Raw genomic sequence first — 23659 nt, 5'->3', positions numbered from 1 at the left:
AAACTTGGTCCCTCATCTCATTAAGATGGGTTTAAGTGCAGTAAGATATAATCAGCACAAACATATGCTGAAGTAAGTAGAACCAGCTCTGTGCTGAGGTTTAGTCTCCAATGATGCTCAAGAGTAACTGTGCTTGAAGGATGCTGGAAAGAAATCTTCAATGGTTTGAAATCTTGTAAAGGGTAACAAGCAATGACACTAATGCTTCAGTCTTCGCAGATTTAAATACAGCAAAGATAGCACACAAACCATTAGGCAGTTCTGTGGGGCTTCTTTTCCAATTCTGAGAGGGTAATTGAAGACAGAATATTACTATATTGTGAACACTGTAATGATTTAATTCCTGCGTATCAGTCGTGCTTCGCCGTTCAACTTTATTTAGAACGTTTTTCACGTTCTTTAGGTTTGATCCTCAATAATTCTCAAGGGAAAATATTTTGAAAGATGATTTTCTAGAACAGTGTCTAGAGCAAGAGGTTGACTGGAGAAAATACTCGTGAATTATCAGCCTTAACAGTGCTTTTCTCACAGTGAAAGGGCAGACTGGAGGGGAAGCAGAGAGGAACTCCAGCAAAGTTTAACAGAGCAGAGCACACAGAAGGTGATTGTAAATGGATTTTGCTGAGAGCCCCTCCATTCCTGTGTTTTGTTTGTTTGTAGGGGGTGAGTCCAGTGTCAATTCCGTGGCCATGCGCATTGTGATGGGGAGCTGGTGGCTCTTCACCCTCATTGTGTGCTCTTCCTACACGGCGAATTTAGCAGCTTTCCTCACAGTATCGAGGATGGATAATCCCATCAGGTAAGAGCCTCTTCTTAACACGGAGCCGGAAACCTGGATTTCACAGGAAGGTATTATCCGTTTGAGCGCTCATTCTTGCCAAAAGGAGATAACTCTCTAATAAAATACTCTGCTTATTTGCAGTGGCTGTTTTTCTCTCCTCTCCCCCTCTTCACTTTCACTCCAACAGCCCTCAGGCAATTCTGATGGAGAGGACCATGGTACTTGAATTCTGTATTTTTCCAGGAGAGACATCTTTCACATCCTGTTGATTGTTTGGTTTCAATTTGTGTGTCTGTGTGTGTGTGTGTGTGTAACTTGTTGTTTTGTTTTTCTTTTCCTGCAAATTTAAAGGCTAAAGGGTTTCATTTTTTTTTTTCTGGAAATCCACGAGAAACTATGTAGAATAAAACTGTCTGTGTGTGTTGCCTGGATGTGCTGGGAATAAGGTTAAGCTGAGTGAATAAATTGTTCTTGAAAAGCAAGACACAAATAGCTGTCCAGAAAGCTTGACTAATCAGGTTCTTAAAATTTTTTGAAGGTTCTATTTCTTTCCCTGCTGAAGAAATTTTCTCTTTGCTCTAATCAGCACTTTCCAAAACTCAGTAAAGTTCAGGGGAGGACAAAAGTTGGAGTGTAATTACTTGAAGAATCTTAAAAGAACAGAGGTTTAAGAGCAGAACTATGGATTTTTAGAGGATGCCTTTGAGTCTGAGCTGTTACAACATTTACAAGGGGTTTTAAATCCCCTTCTTAAAATAAAAAGACATTGCTAAGAATCTTGAGGAGGAGAGAAGTTATTTGGGTGAAGGAACTGCTCGGGATTGTTTCACAAGTATAGAACTCAGACAGCCTTCTACTGCTGGAGGTGGAGGCTGGAGAAGAGTCATTAAATGCCTTTCTCACTTCCCAGGTTCCTTTATCACATCCCCTCATACAAGATGAGGATGCAGAAATAAGGAAACATCAGCAGAGTAATTCAGAATGTAAATGCCAAAAGCAATTTTAAGTTGCCGGAAGTTTCACTGCCTGTGTTCCACCTCCTTGGCCGTAAGGGCAGGGATCTCTAGTGGGTGTTGTCACAATTTGGATTGTTCATATTGCCTGAGATGTCAAAAATGGTTCTGGATGCTTGTGGTTTAGGCTCCCAAATCATTCCTGAGGTGCCTTGGAGAGAGGAGGTGGGGTAAAGGAATAGTTTCTCTGGGAGCTCTTGTTGAACATCCATCCATCAGTGTGAACTATGATTTTCATGTCCCCACACTTGAGGCGAAACAGCTTATAAAATGTTTTGTCAGATTTAGAACAAGTTGTTGGGGTGTTTTTTTCTGAGAAAGTAAATTACTGCCTTTCATGAATTAATGGTGGCCTTGTGCCTCTGCTCCCTGTTCTGACTGACTGTGTGCAGTGGCTGTTTCTGCCTGACTCTGCCACTCAGCTGGCCTGCACTCTGTCTTTCATGAACCCAGAAAGGAATACTTATGTGAAATCCAATTTTTCCCCACCCAAAGAGCCACAATGAGCTGGAGCTGAATATTTGCTCACCAGCTGAGAACTACCAAATCCATCTGTGTACACTTCCATTGTTAAGAGAAAACAGCCCCCATCCTTTCAGTAAATGTCTGCTGTTATCTCTCCCTCCATGGAGGAGTCCTCTGGTGTTCAGTGCTGCTGCCTCCAAATTGCCAGCAGGAGAGAAATGAGTATTATGGTGCTGCAGGAGCTGCAGCATAGTTAAGATTTTCATTACAAGACTGATTTTCTTCCCAAGCCCTCTCCAAAATGCCCTAATAGAAGCTGTTTCGGTATCAAATTTGGCATGTGTGGTCTGTGACTAGTGAAATAGAAGTGTGTTTGATTGAATAACTAGGTGTCAATCAGCCCCAGTGATCACTGCCTCCACAATTTCACTGCAAAACAAGTGTGTCATAGAAATCATAAACAATATTTATTAGAAGGAGCTCGGTGAGACATTCACTGAAGCGAAGTTGAGCTGTTGGAAGGCAGGTTTTTTAGAATTATCGTGTCAGATGAAAGCCTGCTGGTATGGGAACACTTTTTCTTGGTTTTTAAAGCTGTCACTGGCAAGTCTCACAAGGCTATTCCACCCTGCTGGGAGTTTCAGAGGCTTCCTGTGGCTCAGGGAAAGGTGGAACGCCCAGAGTGGGAGGAATGGCAGAAAGCAGCTTTGATCTGCCATCTATATTTGTTTCCTGGCAGATACTTTGTAAATCCTGAACAGGATTTTTTTTTGTCCAGGTGCCCAGATCCCAAGTAAGAAATGTGCTTAATTTGGAAAGGAAAACTATTCTTCTCCTTGGATTTTTCCCAAAACATCAAGGGCTTTATCTCAGGTGTGCTAACAAGAAGAGGCAGTGGCTTTCTGCTCTGGCAGGACAGGACATCACCTGTGTCCTTGCTCCTCTTGTGTCCTGTGTGCCCATCACTCACCTTGGTGTCTGTGGTGGTGGGATGAGTCCAAACGTGGAGTTTGGAAACCCTCTATCCCCTCAGGAGATCAGAGCTGACAGGAAATCCGATGTACCTTCCTTGGCTGCCCTCAATTCTGCAGCTGGCAAAATTGTTGGTGAAGAAGCACCAAAAAAATTTTGTGCTTCTACTCTCTGTTGATCTTTTAATGCTCCTTCTCAATCCCTTTTGTCCAAATTTCCTCCTGCACTCCCGACACTCTTAAATTACCTCCAGATTACTTCCTGGCACTCTTCTCTGTGCCCCACCTCCCAGGCAGGGAACAGTGTCAATGTTGTGGTTGTCTCAGGATTTCTGTGTTTGTGGAGGTCCAGGCAGGGCAGTGACACATCAAGCAGAGAGAGGTTACCCAGTTCAGTGTGAAAAAGGGAAGACAACTACCTTGCAGCTCAGGGTAGGAAGCTGATGATGCCTGTTCTAACTTTATAAATGATCAATTCTCAATTTTTGTTTTTAATAAGGAATCTAGGTAATGTTTAGAGCCTGTGGTAATCTTCAATGAAATTGTTTAAACCCAAATTATTTGGATTTACTATTCTAATATTTGCCTTCAGTGCAGCTGGAGAGTCTTCTGCTGGGTCAGTCTGCCAAGTAAGGCAGAATTATTACGTGTGAGTTTGTTCTTTCTTTTGTCTTATTACATTTTCAAACGGCTCTTGGATCTGCTGTCTGACCTTCCATTTGTAATGATGAGTTTAATTAGCAGTGACTTGCATTGCAGCCTCATTTCTTGTTAACAAGCAGACTACATGCAGTTCAATAGCTGCACGGATATTCTGGAGCTCAGGTTTGGGAGAGCTTGTCTGACAAGAGGTAAAGAATCATGCCAGAAAAATAGGACAAAGAAAGGTGTTCTATTTGCAGATTCATAAAGGTTTAAATTTAAGATTTTTTGTCAAATTGATCCTTAACATTTGTATGTGCTGTGAATACCTTGAGAGGCATCTATATTATATATATTCAGGGACTGCATACAAATGCATAATATATCTGTTGTTTCATGATTTCACATTTCCTTATTTGTATTTTAATCCCCCAATGTCTTGTGTTTTGGTGACAGCTGAAGATTTAGAGCAGCTTAGTTGGGGTGATAGGCTGGCACTTGGAAGACTTGGGTGCAAATTCTTTTTCTACCACAAGCTTTGTTTGATCTTGGCAAGCTCAGCCTCCTCCCTGTCTTGGTTCTCTTTGTGTTTAACACAGTAATAATATTTTCTTATATTTCTAATTCTTATATTTCTAATGTGGCATATTGTCAGTTTAGCTGTTTTGAGGATGATGGTCATAAGTCACTATGTTATAGTAGCACTGCAGGTATCAAAAAAATACAGATTTTCTGGTTGCATACAAAACAGAAGCAATCTCAAAATATTTAAAAATAAAATGAGGAAAGTGCTTGGAAGGTGCCAGCCAGAGGGAGATGGACAAACATTTCATCTCTGTAGTTAAGTGGATTTGATAGGGTTGGTGGTGGGAACCTCACCAGAATCCCTCTGTATTCACATCAATTTTGTCTTGAAATTCCTCCTGTTTGAAAACAGCCTTTCTCTTGTTAATATCAGACGTGTCTTTTTAAATATTTCATTGGGTTTCCTTTTGTTATGTTTAATTTGCACTGTGTTCTGCAGTGTCTGTGCAGCACCTCAGGCATGTTGGCAGGAGGCACGTATGAATGAGCATGATAAAAAATAATGATTGTGATTATTATTAAAGGCCTGTGAGCAAAAGCTTCAATCATTAAATAACTAGATTAAGTCCCTGAAGAAAAAAAAAAAAAAAAAAAAAAAAAAAAAAAAAAAAAAAAAAGGGCTAAAAATGAGTGTAAGAAAGATGCAAGAGCTCAAAACTTTTTTTTTTTTTTTTTTTTTTTTTTTTTTTTTTTTTTTTTTTTTTTTTTTTTTTTCCAGAACATTCCCTGTCTGGAGCACAGAGGTGGAATTTCCTGGGGCAGAGCTTGCCAGCTTTTGCCTTCAGGCTGTGCTCAGGACAAGGCACTGGGCAGCTGCCAGTGCTGCAAGTCCCATTGTTTGTCTTTTCATTTCTCTCCTATTGATGGTGCTGCCCAGTCTGGAGCCCTTTGAAAAGCTCTCTGAGTGTTGGCATATGCCACTCCAGCACGGTTTAAAATGGATCCTAATTACTCTTCTAATTGAACAACCGTCTAAGTGCAAATATTTCCCAGGGACATTTTTTTTTTTTTCTGAGAAAAAAATGAGAATGCACAGCTGAAAGTCAGGCTTGTGTTCTGTGTCTCTCCAGTTGCCATTAAAAAAATGAGATGTAGATGGGATTTCAATGGCCAACAAAGAGATTTGTGGTTGCACACCTCTCCAGCTTGACTTTGGAGAGACCTGTGTCACAGCATCTCTTCATTTGTTCTGGTTATGCCAAAATTCTGTGTCTGAGGTGGGCCGAGGCATTAAAATTCAGATGCATGCACAGTTTAGAGAAGAAAATGATTTGGATGTAACGTTAGCAAAATCTACCATCTGTGCAGGTAATAAAATCTTTATTATTTTTTTCCTTTTGCTTTTGAAAGGACGGAAATCTAGCAAGAGTAGCAGCCCTCAGGACAGGCCATCAAAACATACAAGGGTTGGTTTAATCTGATATTTGATAGCAGGTTCTCCTTGGCTTGGACAGAGTCATTTTTTGGTCATATTGGCTCATATTAATGTAGATTATTCCCCAGTTGTCCACAGAGCATCTTTCTGCATAAATTAAATCCCACTGCCCCTGCCTTACACCTTCTTTTTTGTAGGATGAAGTTTATTTTTTATTCCATGGGTGGCACCGATGACTTATTTTGTCAGGTTGTATTTTCTATTTAACTCCTAAGGGATAAACAATACGTAACACAGTAATGGGAGATTTTTGCTCAATAGGGTACTTAGATTTCTATTATGTTTTCTCTAAAGAAGCTGATTTAATGTCTTATATGAACTGATAATGCCACCTAATATAGCAGGATATTAAAAAAGCAAAATAATTATTACTATAGCAAATCAAACAGAAAGGGCCTTAAAAAGCTTTAGACATCTCCTAACGGCTCAATCCATCATCTCTAAAGGCAAAAACAGGAGGGAGAAGAAAAACTCCATAGAGAATTCTCTTCTGGAAATAATTCTTGGTCTGAACCATGAAAAAGGTTGGCCAGTGGGTTTTTTTTTTCCATGTTTTAATGATGTTGTGAAGTGAAGCAGCTGCCTGCAAACCAAACCAAACCAAGCCAAACCAAACCTCCTGTAAAATAACATTTTATTTATAAATTTATATTTATTTTAAATAAATTTATGTTTAATACATTTAATTTTATACTTATTATAAATATATATTTATATATTTATTTATATTTTTAATATAATTTATCTGTACTGGTCCGAGTCATTAGTGTCACAGTTATTATAAAAGTCATGCAGGTTCTGTTACATGGAATATAATGAATGTTACTGCACAGGTTTCCCAATTTCCAGAACGTCTCTCTGAGAACATTCCTGAAGACACAACAAGTAAATTGTATTCACAAAATTACCAATAGTTAGTAAACATTTAATCACAGTAAATTAATTCCTGCAAAACCACGAGATGAGATTGGAAGTCACTGTTCTCACTTATAAGGAGGAGAAGTTGTACTTTTTTTTTTTTTAATTATTGTCACTTCAGACAGGGCATACAGAGGCTTCCAACTCTGCTAATCTCTTGAAATATTTTGGGAATTGCTTCATTTTTTCATGTGAAAAAACCTCTGTCTTCTCACCTTGCACAATTCCTCACCAAGATCCTGTCATTTTTGTTCCATGATTGTTCAACATTAGATTTTCTCAACTCACCCAACAGCAAAGGGAATTTTCCCAACTTCTGCTCTGGGCACTGGGACTCAGTCAAGGGATGACACAAATCTCTTTCTGCAGTGACAAATCATGCAAATTTTGTTTATTGGTGTTGTGAGGAAGATTTAAGTTTCCTTCCTTTTATCTCGTGCATTTGCACAATTTTGCACAATTTTTTGCATAAAAATTGCACAATTCCTCTACATTTATAGCACATACAATTATCTGGTCCAATGGCTGCACTAGTCTTGAAAATATAGAGAGAATGATTTTGGTTTTCTAAGTCCTGAAAAGAAGCTCTTGCAGTTTCTTATAACTTCTTTTAATGGTTCCTCATGTTAAGATAATTTGCATCTGTGTCTGATAGGAATTTCCAGCCCTTCTGTATCCTTTATCCTTTAAAGCAACACCCCAAGAGATTTTCTTCTCTAGTTCTTGGTGTTTGTTGACTCTGGTCTTTTGAAATGTATTATTTTTATGTTGTTAATCTTGTTTGGGTTTTTCTTCTGCCTCAGGATATTAAACTCCAGCAAACACTTTTAATTTGGATGCTTTTTCTCTTTTAAATTTCCATTTAAATCTACCAGATCTAAAATAGCCACTCCCCTCATAAATGTTTCCATGATGGAAGAGCATTTATTCTCACACCAGACACTCTTAACTGATATATAGGATGATATTTCATCTGCTGCAAAAAAAAAGTTGTTCCAATACATTGTAAAATATTTATCAACCCTCTTGCTGTGAAGTGGAAATCTGTAAACTTGCCATTTAAAGAAAGGCTTTAAAAATTGAATATCTTTATAAAGAGATTTAGAAACTATTTGTGATGCTGTAAAAACAAACAAATCTGCAAACCAAACCAAAAAGAAACCCGGCAAAACATTTTTAATCAATGCAGGTTATGGAGGTTTAGGGGAGAAAGGAACTTATTTTCCTGTTTAATACCCTGAGTGCTCTCCTCTCCATTCTTACATTGCAAAATATTTTCTGGAGAGAAAGAAAACTTTTCTGGAATAGTGATGTGTTGCTAAGAGAAGGGTTAAATGTGTTCTCTTCATTCCCTGGGCTCATCTGCCTTGCTGAGCAATTTTCTCTTCTGCACATGTGCCCATAATATAATATAATATAATATAATATAATATAATATAATATAATATAATATAATATAATATAATATAATATAATATAATGCGATGCGATGCGATGCAATGCAATACAATACAATACAATACAATATAATATAATATAATATAATATAATATAACACAGGAGTGTTTCCATACTCATCTGGAGATGAGGGAGAGAACAGCATTGCCTCAGAAAAGCTGTTTCTGATACAGCTGACCAAGTTTGCTGCATTACAAGAAATGTAATCACAGGCATTGAAGTTGTTTGCCTTCTAAACCATTAAAAGCAGCCTGAGAGAATGTGCCTCTGATTTAATTTAATTGATTTATGAATAGTCATGTCTATCTGGAAGAGGATAGAAAACCATCAGTCAGAATGGGGTGGATGTTAAATACTGTGTTTCTTACATATGGCAATAATGCAATTTCCAAGCTCATATTTCAAGGTATATAATTAGACTACCCAATAAACTAATTAATCTCAATATAGCGAGCAGCCAATTTTTTTTTTCTGATGTGCTTTTTTTGGTGTTTTCTAGTATGAGGTTCAGTGTTCAGAGAAACTTGTGTTCAAACTTAATAAAGAGTTTTGTAGGACCTTCCTCCACGCTGGGATTTCATGGACTTTAATAACAGTCACTGTACAAAGCAGCACTAACCCCAAGTAAAGGCTTTATAAAAAACCAAGCTTATCTGTTGCCCACTCTATTTAATTAAAAAGCTTCTCTTTTGTCATCTGAGTGTGAAACAGAACCGGCAGCGTTATCAGCACTTAGAACAGCAGTGGAAAAGGAAGAAAGCAATTTCTTCCCTCTCCATCTTAATCATTAATCTTCATTAGGATTTTTTAGCTGCTGAATGGGAGAGGTAGAAGATATCAGCAAGACAAACAATTTCCAGTGCATCTGCATCTCTAATAGGTGGTTTGTTATTTTCATTTTAGGTAAAAACATGTGTCAGCTGCCAGATGTGCTTGATTCAGACAATGTGATTTTCATGCCAACTTTATGATATGTTTGATTTAGGTTAAGTGACTGAAACCTGCTGTTGGGACCGAGGTGCTGTTAAACACCAGCTGCAGTTTTTATTCTAATTATTAATTTAAGGGGTGGAATACCTTGCTTTGATTAACGTGTTAACCCTTTGAGCTACTCAGAGAACGGCCACAATGGCAAAGTGGTTTAAAAGTAAAGCAAGAAAATAGTCAAAGGAAGTCCAAACAGGGGTATTTTTTCCTCTAAATGTGCTCTTGGGATGTTTTCACCTTTTCATTTTAGTTTCCCTCTCATTATTGAATGGAATATATATGGATAAAGGATCCAAGATGACCCAGATTTTTTAGCCAGACTGATGACTCTGGTTTTGCAGAGTGAACAGCAACTCCTCATGGCTGCTCTGAATCCCTCCCCAGACTTTTAGCTGGGTCTGCCAGTGTTGTACAAATGTTCTGTTGGGCCAAATCTTTCCTTGATCTGTTCTGAAAATCCACCCAGCCGTGTAGCAGTTTAAATGTGGATCTGAGCATATAAATTAAAGCTCCAGACTTTGAAAACCTGGTCCAGCACTTTAAAAGAGACTCTAATGTGTTATAGGTGCTCTGAGTCAGTCTGATATTTTTCATTGTTAAATTGTAAATGTGGTGGGCAAAGTGAGTAATATCTCAAGGTTATTAAGTTTTTAAAAATATGGAAAAATGGGATGGTGAAGAGGGGTTCTGTAAATTGTAAATATAAAGGGAAGTCTGCTCTCTGACTTCACTCCCTTATTTAGATATCAGATGAATTAATATGCAATCATAAATGCTCAGCCATGAGAGAAACTTCATCCAAGGATCACTAACTATGGGGCTTCAGTGGATCCAGCACTGAAATAAATGCTCAGAAACTTGTTTCCATTGCTATCAGTATTAATGAAATAGTTTATTACTCTATTTTTTGTTTTTGAAAACATTTGAAGCAGAATAATTGTAACTTCTACTGTAAGGAGCATCACAGTTTCTTTACAATAATTTACAGCAATTCAGAAAACCTGGAACACCCAGAAAGAAAAAATAAATTACACATAAATAAATGAAAAAAAAAATCAGCAATCTAAGTGACTTATGCTTTTATTGCCTGGAGGATGTTTGGAGAGGAGAAGGGTTGGAAATATAGTTAGAAACACTGGCTTGGCAATCAGGGGATGTGTAGCTTATTTCCAGCTGGTTCACAGATTTCCTTCTGTGCAGTGCTGGAGCAGAGTCAGTGTCAGCTCCAGGCAAAATGAACTTTTAGGATCCAGTGACAAGTCAAGTCACACTCACCCAGATCACTGCAGATGAGTGGAGTGGCTGAGGGGGTCCTGAGGGCATCATTTAGGAATAGCAGCAGATTGAAATACCCAGAGGTTTAATGTTGTTTACAGAAGAACCTGCTTTACTGATTATGATGAGAATCCAGTTTGATTTCGGGATCCAAATTTGAGTCTCGTAGCCAGAAATAATTTTTAAGTAAGCCAGAAATAATGTTAAGTCCTTTTTTGGTAACGGGCATGTTTCCTAAATAAACTGCTGGAAGATACTGAGGACTTTGGTGAGCAATGGGACACAACCTACTTGTTTGGGCTTTTGTCCTGCATCCTCCACACTTTGACTTCAGGTTGTTCTGAGATCAGTGAAGAGTGGAAATTCAAATACTGGTAATCAAATGTATTTCTGCTGCACCTCCTAGAAAATACAGAAAGCCTCCAAATGCTTTGCCAATAAATACGTGTAGCTAGTAATTAATTACTACTAAAATTATAAACGTGACAGTGTATCATTTATTAGTGGCTTGACTGGCTTTGCATTTCGGTGGGTTTACATTCTGTTCCCTTGTTTTCAAACCTAATCATGCAGTAGCTCAGGAACTACTCACACAGTAGTTCAAGACACACTCAGGCTGCAGGGGAGCCAGGGCTGTATCAGGAATTAAGAAAATAGTTTAGTTCACTTGTCTTTCCCTTTGCATGCAGGAACAGAGGCGGCTGGATGTTGTTTGAAAGAAATTAAATCAGTTTAGAGGCTGTACAAGTTCAGTGCTTCTAGTGCTTTGTGTATGTGTTATTTGGCTATTTTGTTTTTAGTTTTTCTTACTGTTTGTTGGTATTTTTGTCCTGGGAGCCTTGAGCGTGTGTTTTTGTGTGTATAACCAGTTTCACTGAGCCCAGCAGTGCTGCTCTAGCTATTGAGTCTGCTGGGAAGCCACAAAACAAGTTCCTTTGGGGGCAGTAGAAGGGCTCTGGTGCTGCACTGGGTGGGTGACAGAACTGTTCCCATCACACCTGGTATGCAGAATGTGCAACAAACCCCTTCCTCTTGAGGCAGAAATAAAACCTCTCCCTACAAATAAATATTGCATTTCACTTTTGGTTCCACCTAATTTAGGGCAGCGAGTCCCACTCCAATGAGAGTCTCAGAGATGCCACCACACTGTCAGCAGTGACATTATAACACTGAAAAAAGCTGCTGCAGTGCCATTTTACCTGCTGAGGAGTTCAGTCACTATTTGTTTTAGCTGTAGGAACAGGAGGTGGTTGACATGGCAACGTGCTCTGTGACACATGTCAATGGATTGGCTTTGCCACTGGAGGAAAGTCCCTTCTTTGGGACCCTGTGGGACACACAGAGGATGAGGCAGGCAGCAGAAAGTCGGGCAGGAAAACTCTATTTTAATTTTCTGACTCCATTTATAGACACTTGTTACAGAAGGCAAAAGATGGGCTGCACAGGTTTCCACCTCTTCGACCTCACTGGTGAACATCACCATCAATCATAGTTCTCCTAAACATATTAACAAAATAGTTAATTCTAAATATAGACATAATTTATATAAAACTGATTGAAAATCTCCACTGCAGGGATTCAAACACTCAAAAGCAAAAAAACTCAGGGTGCCCTGGCTGCCTGCACTGCTTGTCTCCTGCTGTGGTTTGGGAAGGTGCACTCCTGCTGTGAAGGGCTCCATCTCCACTGATTCAGAGTGGTTTAGTCTGTCAATAATTACAGCTGCCCTTGCAGAAACTCCCATGGCTTTTTCTGTTGTTTGAAGTGGGTGGTATTTTTCGTGGAGAGCAGATAAAATGAGTTTTATATGAATTATAAAGCAGAATATGTTTGCTGGTGAAGGACTTGACCCAGAAAAGTGTATCCTATACATGCTGATCTCTACTGGAAAGCCTTTGCTGCCAAAATTAAAATTTTTTTCTTAGAGTATTTGATGAAGAAACCTGTTGCTCCTCACATCACTGCACTGAGACAGAATTCAGAGCATTTAAAGTGACTTACAGTGAAATGGAAGGATGCAGAATTTGATCACGTCACTAGAGAGAAGTTGACAATTTAAGATCTCAGTTTAATTATTTGGAATTCCAAAGAAAATCTGAGATCCCCAAATTAAAATCATGGACCGGTTCTTCTGAAGTCTAAGGTTATAAGAAGTGGAGATAAACTTGTTTTTCATTTTATTTCTCTGTACTAAGGGTAGTGCCAGTCTAAGAATCCCTTGAACAGTTTATAGTTTTGTGTGTCCAGTTTAACACACACTGACAACATTCCTGGATGTGCCTGGAACAAACATTGAAAATCTACCAAAAATACATCATAATATTTTATTTTTTAAAATTATATTTATTTTTAGGACTTACAGGTGCGAAAGATAGATCAATTGCAATGTTACCCAATACATCTCCCTTTCTTGATGAAATATCAGTTGCACTAATGTTTAGAGGCACTGACTGCTATTTTTTCCATTTTTACATGGGCTTATGCTTTTTTAACTTGAATTTAGCAACAGAGTGAAACTCTCCATGCAAGTCTCTGACTCAATGAGCCTATCATCCCCTAGTGGTATTTTATATCCATAACAGAGGGAATTTTTAATTTTTCCAGCTCTCCAACCAGTTCAACATATTCAAGTTGGGTAGAGCAGCTCTAGAGAATGTCTTTTTTGTGAAAGTTTGAACTCAGTTTCAGATGTCTGAAGACAAGCTTTACCCTGCCCACTCATAAATTTAACTTAAAACTGGAGTTGCAAAGATTGTTGATTTGTGAACAACGGGCTGAGGCTCAAATCCTTTGCCTTGCTGATCCATAAATGGATAAAAACAATTAATCAGGAATTAGATGAGGTTGTGAATGGTAAAATGTGCTTGTGCAGACCCTGCAGTACCACTTCAACCTTGGTTCAGCTTTGCAGACTTTTCTCTCTCAGGGGGCATCTACATATGAGAATAATTTTCTTATTTGTCCTCCTTGTCATGGAAAATTATCCCTTGAAAGGGGGAGCTCTCAGCAATTTTAGGTCTCAGAATTCTGCAGGCAGAATTCTCTTTCAACTCATTGCTTTTCCACTGGGTGTAACTTTATCCAATAAATCCCCTTTCAGGTAGAATTTTATGTTCTAGGTTTTAGCTCATAGGTGTTTCTTAGCCTTACAAAACTTGTCAAATCAGTTCAGATACTTCTGGTTTTTACTTTGAAGTTTATTTGGTTTACCATTTTCCCAGTGCATAAAACACATATTTCTCTCTCACATAATTGTGTGGAAAAAACCAATTCTTGTTAGGAACTGCACTTATATTTAATTCTGGAGATGTAATGAATTCTTAATTTTTGGAGAGAAAAAGAAAAAAATTAAAAGAAAATAATTTAGCCTCAAGGAATTTAGAGATAGAAAATTAGGACTTGTACTATGAATTTGATGTGTGCATTTTTAAGATTTCATTTAGGCAGAGCAGCTTCAGAAGTCTCAGAATCTCAATGGCAACCATCAGCTAGAACATTATGCTGCATTGAGCAAAAAAATCAAAAAAATCTCAGGGTCACTATAAAAAAAATCCGCCTTTTTTTTTTTTTTTTTTTTTTTAATGAAGGAACATGTTTTTCTCTTGGAAAAGTCTTTGATCACATCTGATGATCCAGGTGCCTCCAGCTGAGTTAATTGATCCGCAGTTACCTCAAAGCACCTGGTGTCAAGTTTAGTCTGTCACTTATTATTCATCCAGAAGTCTTGGGCACGCAGCACCAACAAAGTCAAATAAACCCATCCTGGCAGCATATTTTTAGTCTGTATATCTACAGCTGCCCAAAAAAATAAGTATCACTTTTTTAAGCAATGCTTTTACAAGTAAGAACACATCTGCAAAAAAAAAAAAAAGTGTATCTTAACCAGTATTTTTATTCTGGCAGTTACTTTTAGTGGTTTAATTATAAATGCTAATTAATGTTGCCTGTCTGTGTCTTCTGCAGCATTTGTTTTATGTCAATGAGTCTCTAAAAAAAAAAAAAAAACCAAGCAGAGAGCCCAGTTTTCTGTTGATTCTGCATGAAATAATTGCAATTCCACTGTGAACACGTATCAGTTGGTGTGTTCCTCTAGCATAAATATGGACATTAAATATTTTGGCTGGTCACACAGGTTTAAAAGACATTTTTTTTCTTTAGATTGACTACAGGTGCATTTACTTAAATTAATTGGTTTAGGTGTACTTGTCAATTATAGCAAATATAAGATATAGGAGTGAGGGGCATTGGCTTTTTCTGCTTTACTGCCTTTATCTTTAATCCCACTTACAAAGAGCTTTTAATGGCTTGTGGGATCCAGGAGCTGAGGTGCTGAGGCTAATGGGGTATCTTCTTATGCTGCACATTTTTTGTCACAAATAGTTTTGTCTAATAAGTACATAAAATTTTTGCCATAAGAAAGTGAGGCAAGAACTTGAGTGGCTAAAGGAGTTGGGTCCTGCACAAATAAAGCTTAGGAACAATGACAGCTGCTGCCTTTAGAAGATGTGAGATACAGCCAGGATGTGAAATGTAGCAGTGAGTGATTTTGTCTGGCAAAGACAAATTTGAGGGGGCTAAAATAACAAGGTTTAAAACCTACCCTTGTGATTATTTTACTTCTCCCTGTAAAATAATAGGAGGTAATTCTCCTATATAATTCTCCTATAAATCTCCATCCAGTATTGTTTATGTATGTGCCCATGCCCACCATGCCCAAATCTTTTGGCCATGGAGGTGCTGAGCATCACCTCCACTCTCAGTGCAGAAATACAGCAGAAATACTTTTTTATCCAGAGTCAGAGCTGTGGCTGAGACCACTCTCTGTCAGGCTAATTTCTGGGATAGGCTTTTAGCTAAGTGGTCCCAAACATCAAACAGTTCACTGTGAGAAATCCTTAGGACACAAGAAATCCTTAGGGACAATGACAGCAGTTGCCTTTAGAGGATGTGAGATACAACCAGGATGTGAAATGTAGCAGTGAGTGATTTTGTCTGGCAAAGACAAAATTGATGGGGGCTAAAATAATAAGGTTTAAAAACTACCCTTGTGATTATTTTACTTCTCCCTGTAAAATAGTAGGAGGAAATTCTCCTATAAATAATTCTCCTATAAATCTCCATCCAGTATTGTTTATGTATGTGCCCATGCCCACCATGCCCAAATCTTTTGGCCATGGAGGTGCTGAGCATCACCTCCACTCTCAATGCAGAAATACAGCAGAAATACTTTTTTATCCAGACCAAGAGCTGTGGCTGAGACCACTCTCTGTCAGGATAATTTCTGGGATAGGCTTTTAGCTAAGTGGTCCCAAACATCAAACAGTTCACTGTGAGAAATCCTTAGGACACACAGTACTCCACATTTTGTGTTCCAAGGAAATGCTGCCAGCTAAAGGGCTTTCCTTACTCCCACAGCCAGGCCAGTGCTGGGCTTCTCTCCCTGCCACCTGTGTGCTTGTCTTTTATTGCAAGCCCTTGGTTTAAACCCCAGATTTGCTCTCTCTGCCCTGTGATGTTTAGAGAATTGAACAAACTGTTCTGCTCGTAAAGCAACGTGCACCGTGCTTTTGTGCACTACTGATTGTCAATAAAATGTAATTCAGCTAAAATAAAAATCCTGATTGCCAATAAAGGGCAATTTAGCTAAAACAAAATGCACGTTCATGAGTAAAAGCTTCCATGGCAATGAAGGGAATACTGATAATATTAAAACTGCAAGTTTAATTATTTTTTTTTTACTATCCAAACCCTCATGTTGAAACTTTCAAACAGAATTAGCAGTATCAGCAGTTGGCATTTGTAAAGTTGTTAGCAGCTGAAACTTGTATTAAAGTATATTAGTTAAACATATTTCTGCTGCTGTGCTTCTGCCAACCAGGGTTTCCTACACACACCAAAATCTCTGCACTAAACCTGGTGGGACAGGGTTGCCACAGAACACCCTCAAAGACCTTTTATTTGCCCTATAGGCAGAAATGTGTCTTTTAACAGTCATATTATCCATTCCTGATGTTTAATCAGTTCCTTGGGATATGATGAAACTCACTTTAAAAAATAAAGACAGAGCTAAATGCAGCATGTCATCATGCAGATCAAGACTGGAGGAAAAGTGGCTCCTTAGAATGTACAAAAAAAACATTTAGGGGAGCAGAATAGATCTTTCAGGATCATTAAAGAAAGAAATAAAATCTGAACAAATTCTCCCATTTTTCATTAGCTTTTTGAGTTTCCAACAACCCTCCAGGATGTTTGTTTTGTACTTTATCAATTGCCATATACAGAGCTGGGGAAAAATAGCAGGAGCTTTGGGGTTTGGTGGAGCCAAATCCACAAGTGTGCAATGTGTATAGACAGAAAGTGTTCACACAGTCTTACTTAAAGCTGCTTAACAGCTTAAAACGATAAAAAGTCCTTAACACAGTTTAAGAACTTAAACCACTTAAAGTGTTTGAAGCAGCTGGTGAGTTGGAAGAGTTTGGGGCCAGGGGATGGAGCTGCAGCCTGGGGACAGGGATGTAACACCAGGACCCCCCCAAAAAAGGTAATTTTTACAGCTGGGGGTGATGAGAGGGAGAAGAGGGAAGAGATTTCTTATGTGTTTTTATGTGGCATTGTGTGTATGCCCAGATTGCTTTGCTTTAAATATCACAGCAGGGAAATCTTACAGGCAACATGAAGTGTCAGCAGTGGCGTCTCCCCAGGGAAACAAGGCAGGAAAGGTGGCAGGAAAATATTGTCTGTGACAAGTCTTCAGCTGTGGAAAAACAGCTTTGGCTCCTGGGCCAAGGGAAGGCTCCCTGGGAGCATGGTGAGGAAATCTGCACAAGCTGCAAGGCAAAGATTGTGTGGCTCCAGGAGCTGGAGGTGGCAAGGGTGAGCCTTTCAGATCTATTGATCAGGGAAGTTTGTGTTTGGGAAAAATTGGTTTTGGGGAAAAGAAATGGGGTGAGGCAGGGAGGGGTCGCTTTAGTTTAACCCATGTCAAGCAATGGGTTGGTTCTGTCAGGAACATGTTAATATGTGAAGTCACACATTTATAAAGCATTTAACAGTGTAAAAAACAAAGTTCATTTTCTCTATAAATTTTAAGCAATAGGTTTAATAGAAAATAAGACAATTAGGAGATATAAAAGCAAAGTACAGCCAGTGACTCTGCACTCAGCCAAGTCCACACCTGCCATATCAGAGACATTCTTTAAATACCCTTTCTATTGGATCAGTTTGATGAATATTCATATTTTTCCATAAACAGTTTCCATATCCCAGGAACTCTTTTGCCTGGCCCCTCCTTGGGTCCCCCTTTTTAGAGCATTTGTGTTTCTGGGCTGTGTCTCCATTGTCACCTCCAGCTGGGCCTTGGGCCAGACTTTCTTCAGATGGGAGATGCTGATAGTTGGTGTATCAATAGCAGGGGCTTCTTTCCATGTTCACTGGGTGTTATCCCCACCAAACAGACAGTTTAAACAATCTATATCAACTACTACCACTGTGCCTGATTTTCTTTACTAACAGCAGAAATAAACACTTATATCCTTACCACAAGGTTATTAATCATACAGCACACATCTTGTGAAAAGCCAACTTTATAATATATACATTTATAACAACAGGAAATAAGCCATTATTTCTCAGATGCAGTTTGGTCCTTGCTGCAGTGTGTGGTTGCCAGAGGTGGAATGTGGATTTATGGATTTATGGAGAAATGATGGCTCTGCACACAGATGATGCTTGAGGGGAAAGGAGGAAGGCTCAGGAATTGGGAATGAAGCTCAGAGAGAGGGAAGACAGCCAGGATGCTGCTGATGATGATGCCACCTGAAGTGTTTTGAAGCTTGGGCTGCTTTTCATTGATGCAGGCAGTGATTTACACCTTTCCGTGCAGAAAAGGCTGTAAAACAGGAGTGAATTACATTCTGTACAATTTGAAAATAAATTGTGCATTCACAGCCACTCGGGGTGAGACCCATTTACACTTGCAGAGTGGTGGATGATGAGTAAATGAAAGTTAGGCCTGTGTGTGAATGAAAAATGCCTGTTTTACCAGAGGCTGTGAAAAGAGAGACTTAGTGGAAATTGGAAGCAAGATTTTATTTGTTTGTTTAAAACAGTCGTATTGATTTGGAGTCAGATGGAGCATTGGTATAACTGTGAACTAATTCCACTGAATTCTGCGAGGTGTTTCTGGTGAAGTTGATGGGGTTGGAAGTTTATATTTATAATATGAATTTTTCCTGTGTTCAGGTAAGTCTTTATCACATTATATTCTTGGTAACATATTTAATATGAATGTTATCTGTCAAAAAAAAAAAAAAAAAAAAAGAAATGTTCACTGGGGTGAAGCAGAGCTTGGGTGTAGTTAAAATCAGTTCACCTCAGTACAATTAAATAACTGTTTGGCTTTCCTTTACAATGAGGAATGAAATATGGAAATGTTACTTGGGGCTTTCTGACAAATGACAGACATAGAAAGAAATAATTTAATTAATGAAGTCTTGTTAATGTATTGCATAATCCTAATTTCTCCATGTTGCTTGAATTTCAGGACCTTTCAGGATCTGTCCAAACAAATGGATATATCTTATGGCACAGTCAGGGACTCAGCAGTGTATGAATACTTCAAGGCAAAAGGCACCAACCCTTTGGAGCAGGACAACACGTTTGCTGAGCTCTGGAGGACTATCAGTAAGAATAACGGGGCAGATAATTGTGTGGCCAACCCTTCTGAAGGCATCAGGAAGGTAAGACTGGATCACAGAGGTTTTAATTTAATTTCTGTATCAATGTTGTTTCTATAGAGTTAAAGTTAAGTCATAGGAAATAAAATACAGTCATTTAAAACCCCCCCCTGAATTCCTATATAAAGTTCCTTTTAGTACCTTGATGGAAAATAAGAATCATATTTTGGTGTCGTTGTTCTGAATTGAAGTACTTTAGCTCTGCCCAAGTCTTCAGTATCCAAGTCCTTTGGATCTGGTCATAAATTTTCTCAGTTTTGTGGGAACTTTGCCTTTTTGTATGTAATTCTTTGCCTTGTTCAGCACTGACTCCTGTCCTTTGCTCATTTGAGTTTGTTTTCTTTTTTTGACTTCACGATTGGAAACATGAGTAAGAATTAAGGGATCCAGAGAAAGCACACTCATTTCTCTTAAAACAGAAGTTTAATGCAAGATTTTTCTTTGTTTATTCCAAAACGCATTCACATGGCACTGTGTTTTACCAAAATGTTGTTTCTCTCAGATAAAGCTGCATGGGGTTTGTTGTGGAACAGAGAATTACTGTGGGATTCGAGGAGTGCTGTATGCCTACACTGTGAGGATGTGCAGAGATGCAGAGTAGGATGTTGTATCTTTGTTCTGAGCCCTGTGACAAAGAGAATTGGCCATTACAGATGTCCCTTCTCTCTCTCATGGCCCTCTGCTCCCCATCTGACATCTCAACAAAACCTTCCATCAAACTGCTGTCCAGGAGTGCATTACACAGAGGGGATGCAGCCATGCTGAAAGCCTTGATGTGCAGCTCCTTTAGTGAAAAGTGTCCTCTTCATCTGACAATTGATTATTTTTTTTTTCCCTAAAACAAGTTAACAGTTTTTATCACCATGGTGAATGTTTGATCAGTGATGCTTTTGTCAGTGAAACACTGATTTAGTAGTTCTTTATGCTTTTGTACGTGAGACATAATAAAGTGGTTTTGGCTTCCATTTCCTTTTGCTGTTTTGAATTTTTGAAACCTTTTCTGAACAGTCAGAGGGACATAATCCAAAATCTACTGTTTTTACAGTGCCATGAAGAGGATGAACACAAGTAACACAAGCTGTCCCATTTCCCAAATTCCTTTAACAAGAGATTCCCAACTCTTTGCTCGACTTTTGCACAAAAGCTTTATGCAGACACTCCCATGTCTCAGCATTCAGTCAAAAGTTTGGGTTCATCCCTGAGATGAGCTTCCCCAAAGCCCTCAGCTCCAAAAATCTCAATTCTTTGGGGACAAGGCAGAGCAATAGCAAAGTCTGCAGTGCTTGTTGGTTTGGTTTGGTTTTTTTTTCTTTAATCTGCTCAGCACTTTATGAAATTGAGGCCTCTTTTGAAACACTTTGGTAACATTTAGAGGAGAAATAGAGACATGAAATACTTTTCTAGCATTTAAACCAATAATAAAATAATTCACAGCATTTTAGTTTTCTTTTTTTTCTAATATTCTTCTGGCAGCGGATGCTCTTTATCCATGAAATTGTGTAAGCCTAGTGCAGGCTGCCACTGATGATAGCTACATTTGCTAAGCCAGAAATGTAACTGTAGATTGGCAGGCAGTTGAGAATACCAATTATATTGTCTGTATGGAGCTGGCAGCTCCAGCCTATCTATGTGATAATAACTTTTTATACCAAGTTTGCTTTCAGTGTTGCAGGGTGATTTTTATCTAACTGGATCAGCTCATTCAATTAATGTCAACAACAACTAAATTTTACTTCAGTCCCCAAAGATGACCGAGGCCCCTATTTGATTAGACACCTCCAGAAATTGGCAACAATATTTAATAACATTGTCAACTGAACTATTGTGTTTGTAGTTTAAGTGTCACTCTTCCTATGAATAAACAGACAAGTTTTCTATGTCAAGTATTATGGCTCGAAATTCTGGATTTTTTTTTTTTTTTTCCTAAAGGAGAATTGATTCAGCCAAGGAAATGAGAGTTTCCATCCATAAACACGTAGTGCTGCATGAAAGAGATGTAAATGTGCCTTACAAATGTGCTTTGGAGGAAATGGGAACTCTAAATCTCTCTGGCATAAAAAGATTCATAAAACATTTTTCTGAATGAGGACTTAGGCAAAAAAAAAAAAAGAGAAAAAAAATCACTACTATTCTTTCTTCCCTCCTTCTCCTTTGCATGTTCTTTAGACAGTATCACAGTTGAGCAAACAGAACTTCAGTGCAGAAAAGGGAGTGCTGGTTATTTATGCCACAGACGGCTATTTCAGGTGTTTGTCCCTATTCGATTTATCTTTATGGAGATTTCCCTACTCCCTTTGTCTGGAAATAAAGGGATGGCAGTGGAAGGAGCTTTCCTGGTGTTTGATTGCCATGGCAGAGGTGTCTCTTCAGGGTCCTGCAGCCACAGTGAGCATCTCCCCTCTGGGAGAGCCACAGGAAAGGCAGGAATGCACTTTGGTGTCACATCAGTGACAGGAGCACTCTGAGGAGCTCAGGGTGGTGGGGGAAAGGTTGTGTTTCCTGTAATCCCAAGACAGATAGAAATGGTCACTAAAGATTAAAAACCTCCTCCCGTTCAGCAGAGCCTCTGCACAGCACAGAGCAGGAACCACACCAAGCACCAGCCCATAAAAAATGGGGGTTTTTGCCACTTTGAGCTGCCTGGGACTGTCACAGATGAGAATTGACTGATGCTGTCACAGGAAACTTTTTACAGGATCTCAGTGAAGTGTTTGCTTTACATCCACTGCCAGTCAGGGATGTCCTTTGCTCACTTGAGTTTGTTTTCTTTTTTTTGACTTCATGATTGGAAACGTGAGTAAGAATTAAGGGATCCACAGAAAGCATACTCGTTTTTCTTAAAACAGAAGTTTAATGCAAGATTTTTCTTTGTTTATTCCAGATTTTTGAAAATGCATTCACATGGCACTGTGTTTTACCAAAATGTTATTTCTCTCAGATAAAGCTACATGTTGTTTTTGGTTTTTTTTGTGGAACAGAGAATTATTGTGTGATTTGAGGAGTGACTGGCACCAACACACTTAATGACCTGTGGTTTTTATTTCCTTTTATTTTCTTTGGGGGCACCCATTTTTGCTTTGAAATAATGGAGTAATATGGATCCCCCATCTGCTGTATATACAGATAGGAGAATTAAACTCATTATTGCATTTTATAATGCCCTGCTTTGGTTGAGATTGCTTGTTCCCCTGTCCAATCAATTTGGTGCCAAAATTTCTCAGAATTGTTTCTTTTCTTCCCGTGTATCTCTTTTGATCAGAAGCGATCAAAACCGAGTAGAGCACAAAGTGAGAATGCATCATTGATTTAGCTAATGGCACAGGAAGGATTTATTCCTTCTCTTCTTTGCTTCCTTAATGATCACTGAGCATTAAATCAGAGTGATCGTCTTTCTTCATTTTAATTTTGAGAGTGGAAGTAATTTAAAAGTTCATTTAATATGATTTTTTTTGAAAACTCCTTTGTCTACAGTGAATTTTATATACTGTGAATTGTGATTGTTCTCATAGAGCTTCATAAATTTCTCCATTTCTTGACCCACCAGCCTTTGAAGCAAAAGCAAATGCTTCCTTAAACCTGAATCAATCGCATCCTGTAGTGATTCCTTAATTATTTTCATGTTTGAAACATTTCACCAGGATTAAATGGCATGTTTTTTTTCTTTTTATTAGAACTGCGTCGCTTCCCTTAAAGCACTTTTATATAGTTAATAAATGTGTTTTTGAACAACCCTGCTAATGCCAATGTAAAGGTCACTCCTTGATGTTCCTGTGGTCCCAGGCACATAATGGGATCAGCTACACTGACACTGTGTTCTGGCACTGAATTAATGATGAATTTTGCACTATTCTGGTACTATTCTTCATCAGTTCCAGATAAATCACAGATACAGCAGTGATTAAGCTGGAATCAATCTTTTTTTTTCATGTTGTTATTTCTTACCGTGCTTTGTTTGAAGCAACATTGTTTAACCATCAGGAATATTTGAACAATATTCCTCTATCTCCATCCGTGCTGAGGAGTGACATTATGGGGTTGTTTACTGTTTTCCTGGACTATTATTTTCTTTGTGGTCCTTGTCTTGTCTAGGAAGCAATCTTCTTTGGCCTTTTAATTTTTTTTTTTTAGGATTGCAAGGAGAAATATTTTTTTAATATAAATTTGTGGGGGTTTGTTTTGTTTTGTTTTGTTTTGTGTTTTTTTTTTTTTTTTGCCTAGGGGCTTCTTTTCTTCTTAAATCTGTTTTCTGAAATCTCTTAAACCAAAGATAAATCTGATGTCCTTGGTATAAGCCAAAGTAGTTGTTTCTACCTGGGTGAAAAAAAAAATGAGTGGCTGCTTTGGCTGACTTTCTGATAAAGAGGTTTTTGGAAGTTTAACCAAGTGACTTTTGT

At 38.4% G+C, this 23659-nt stretch overlaps 1 protein-coding gene across 1 annotated transcript in view; it reads left to right on the top strand.

The window, feature by feature from the left end:
• GRID1 (glutamate ionotropic receptor delta type subunit 1) overlaps positions 1-23659 on the top strand; it is a 470054-nt gene that overhangs the window by 422913 nt on the left and 23482 nt on the right. The window contains exons 12-13 of the mRNA XM_083867019.1: positions 661-799; positions 19073-19268. Coding sequence (XP_083723145.1) covers positions 661-799; positions 19073-19268 — 335 coding nt within the window. The remainder of the gene's footprint in view (positions 1-660; positions 800-19072; positions 19269-23659) is intronic.

This window comes from Zosterops lateralis (genome assembly GCF_965231275.1).
Source record: "Zosterops lateralis genome assembly, chromosome: 8".
NCBI classification, from domain to species: Eukaryota; Metazoa; Chordata; class Aves; order Passeriformes; family Zosteropidae; genus Zosterops; species Zosterops lateralis.
The sequence above is the reverse complement of the archived record's forward strand: the minus strand, read 5'-3'. Positions and strand labels throughout refer to the sequence as shown.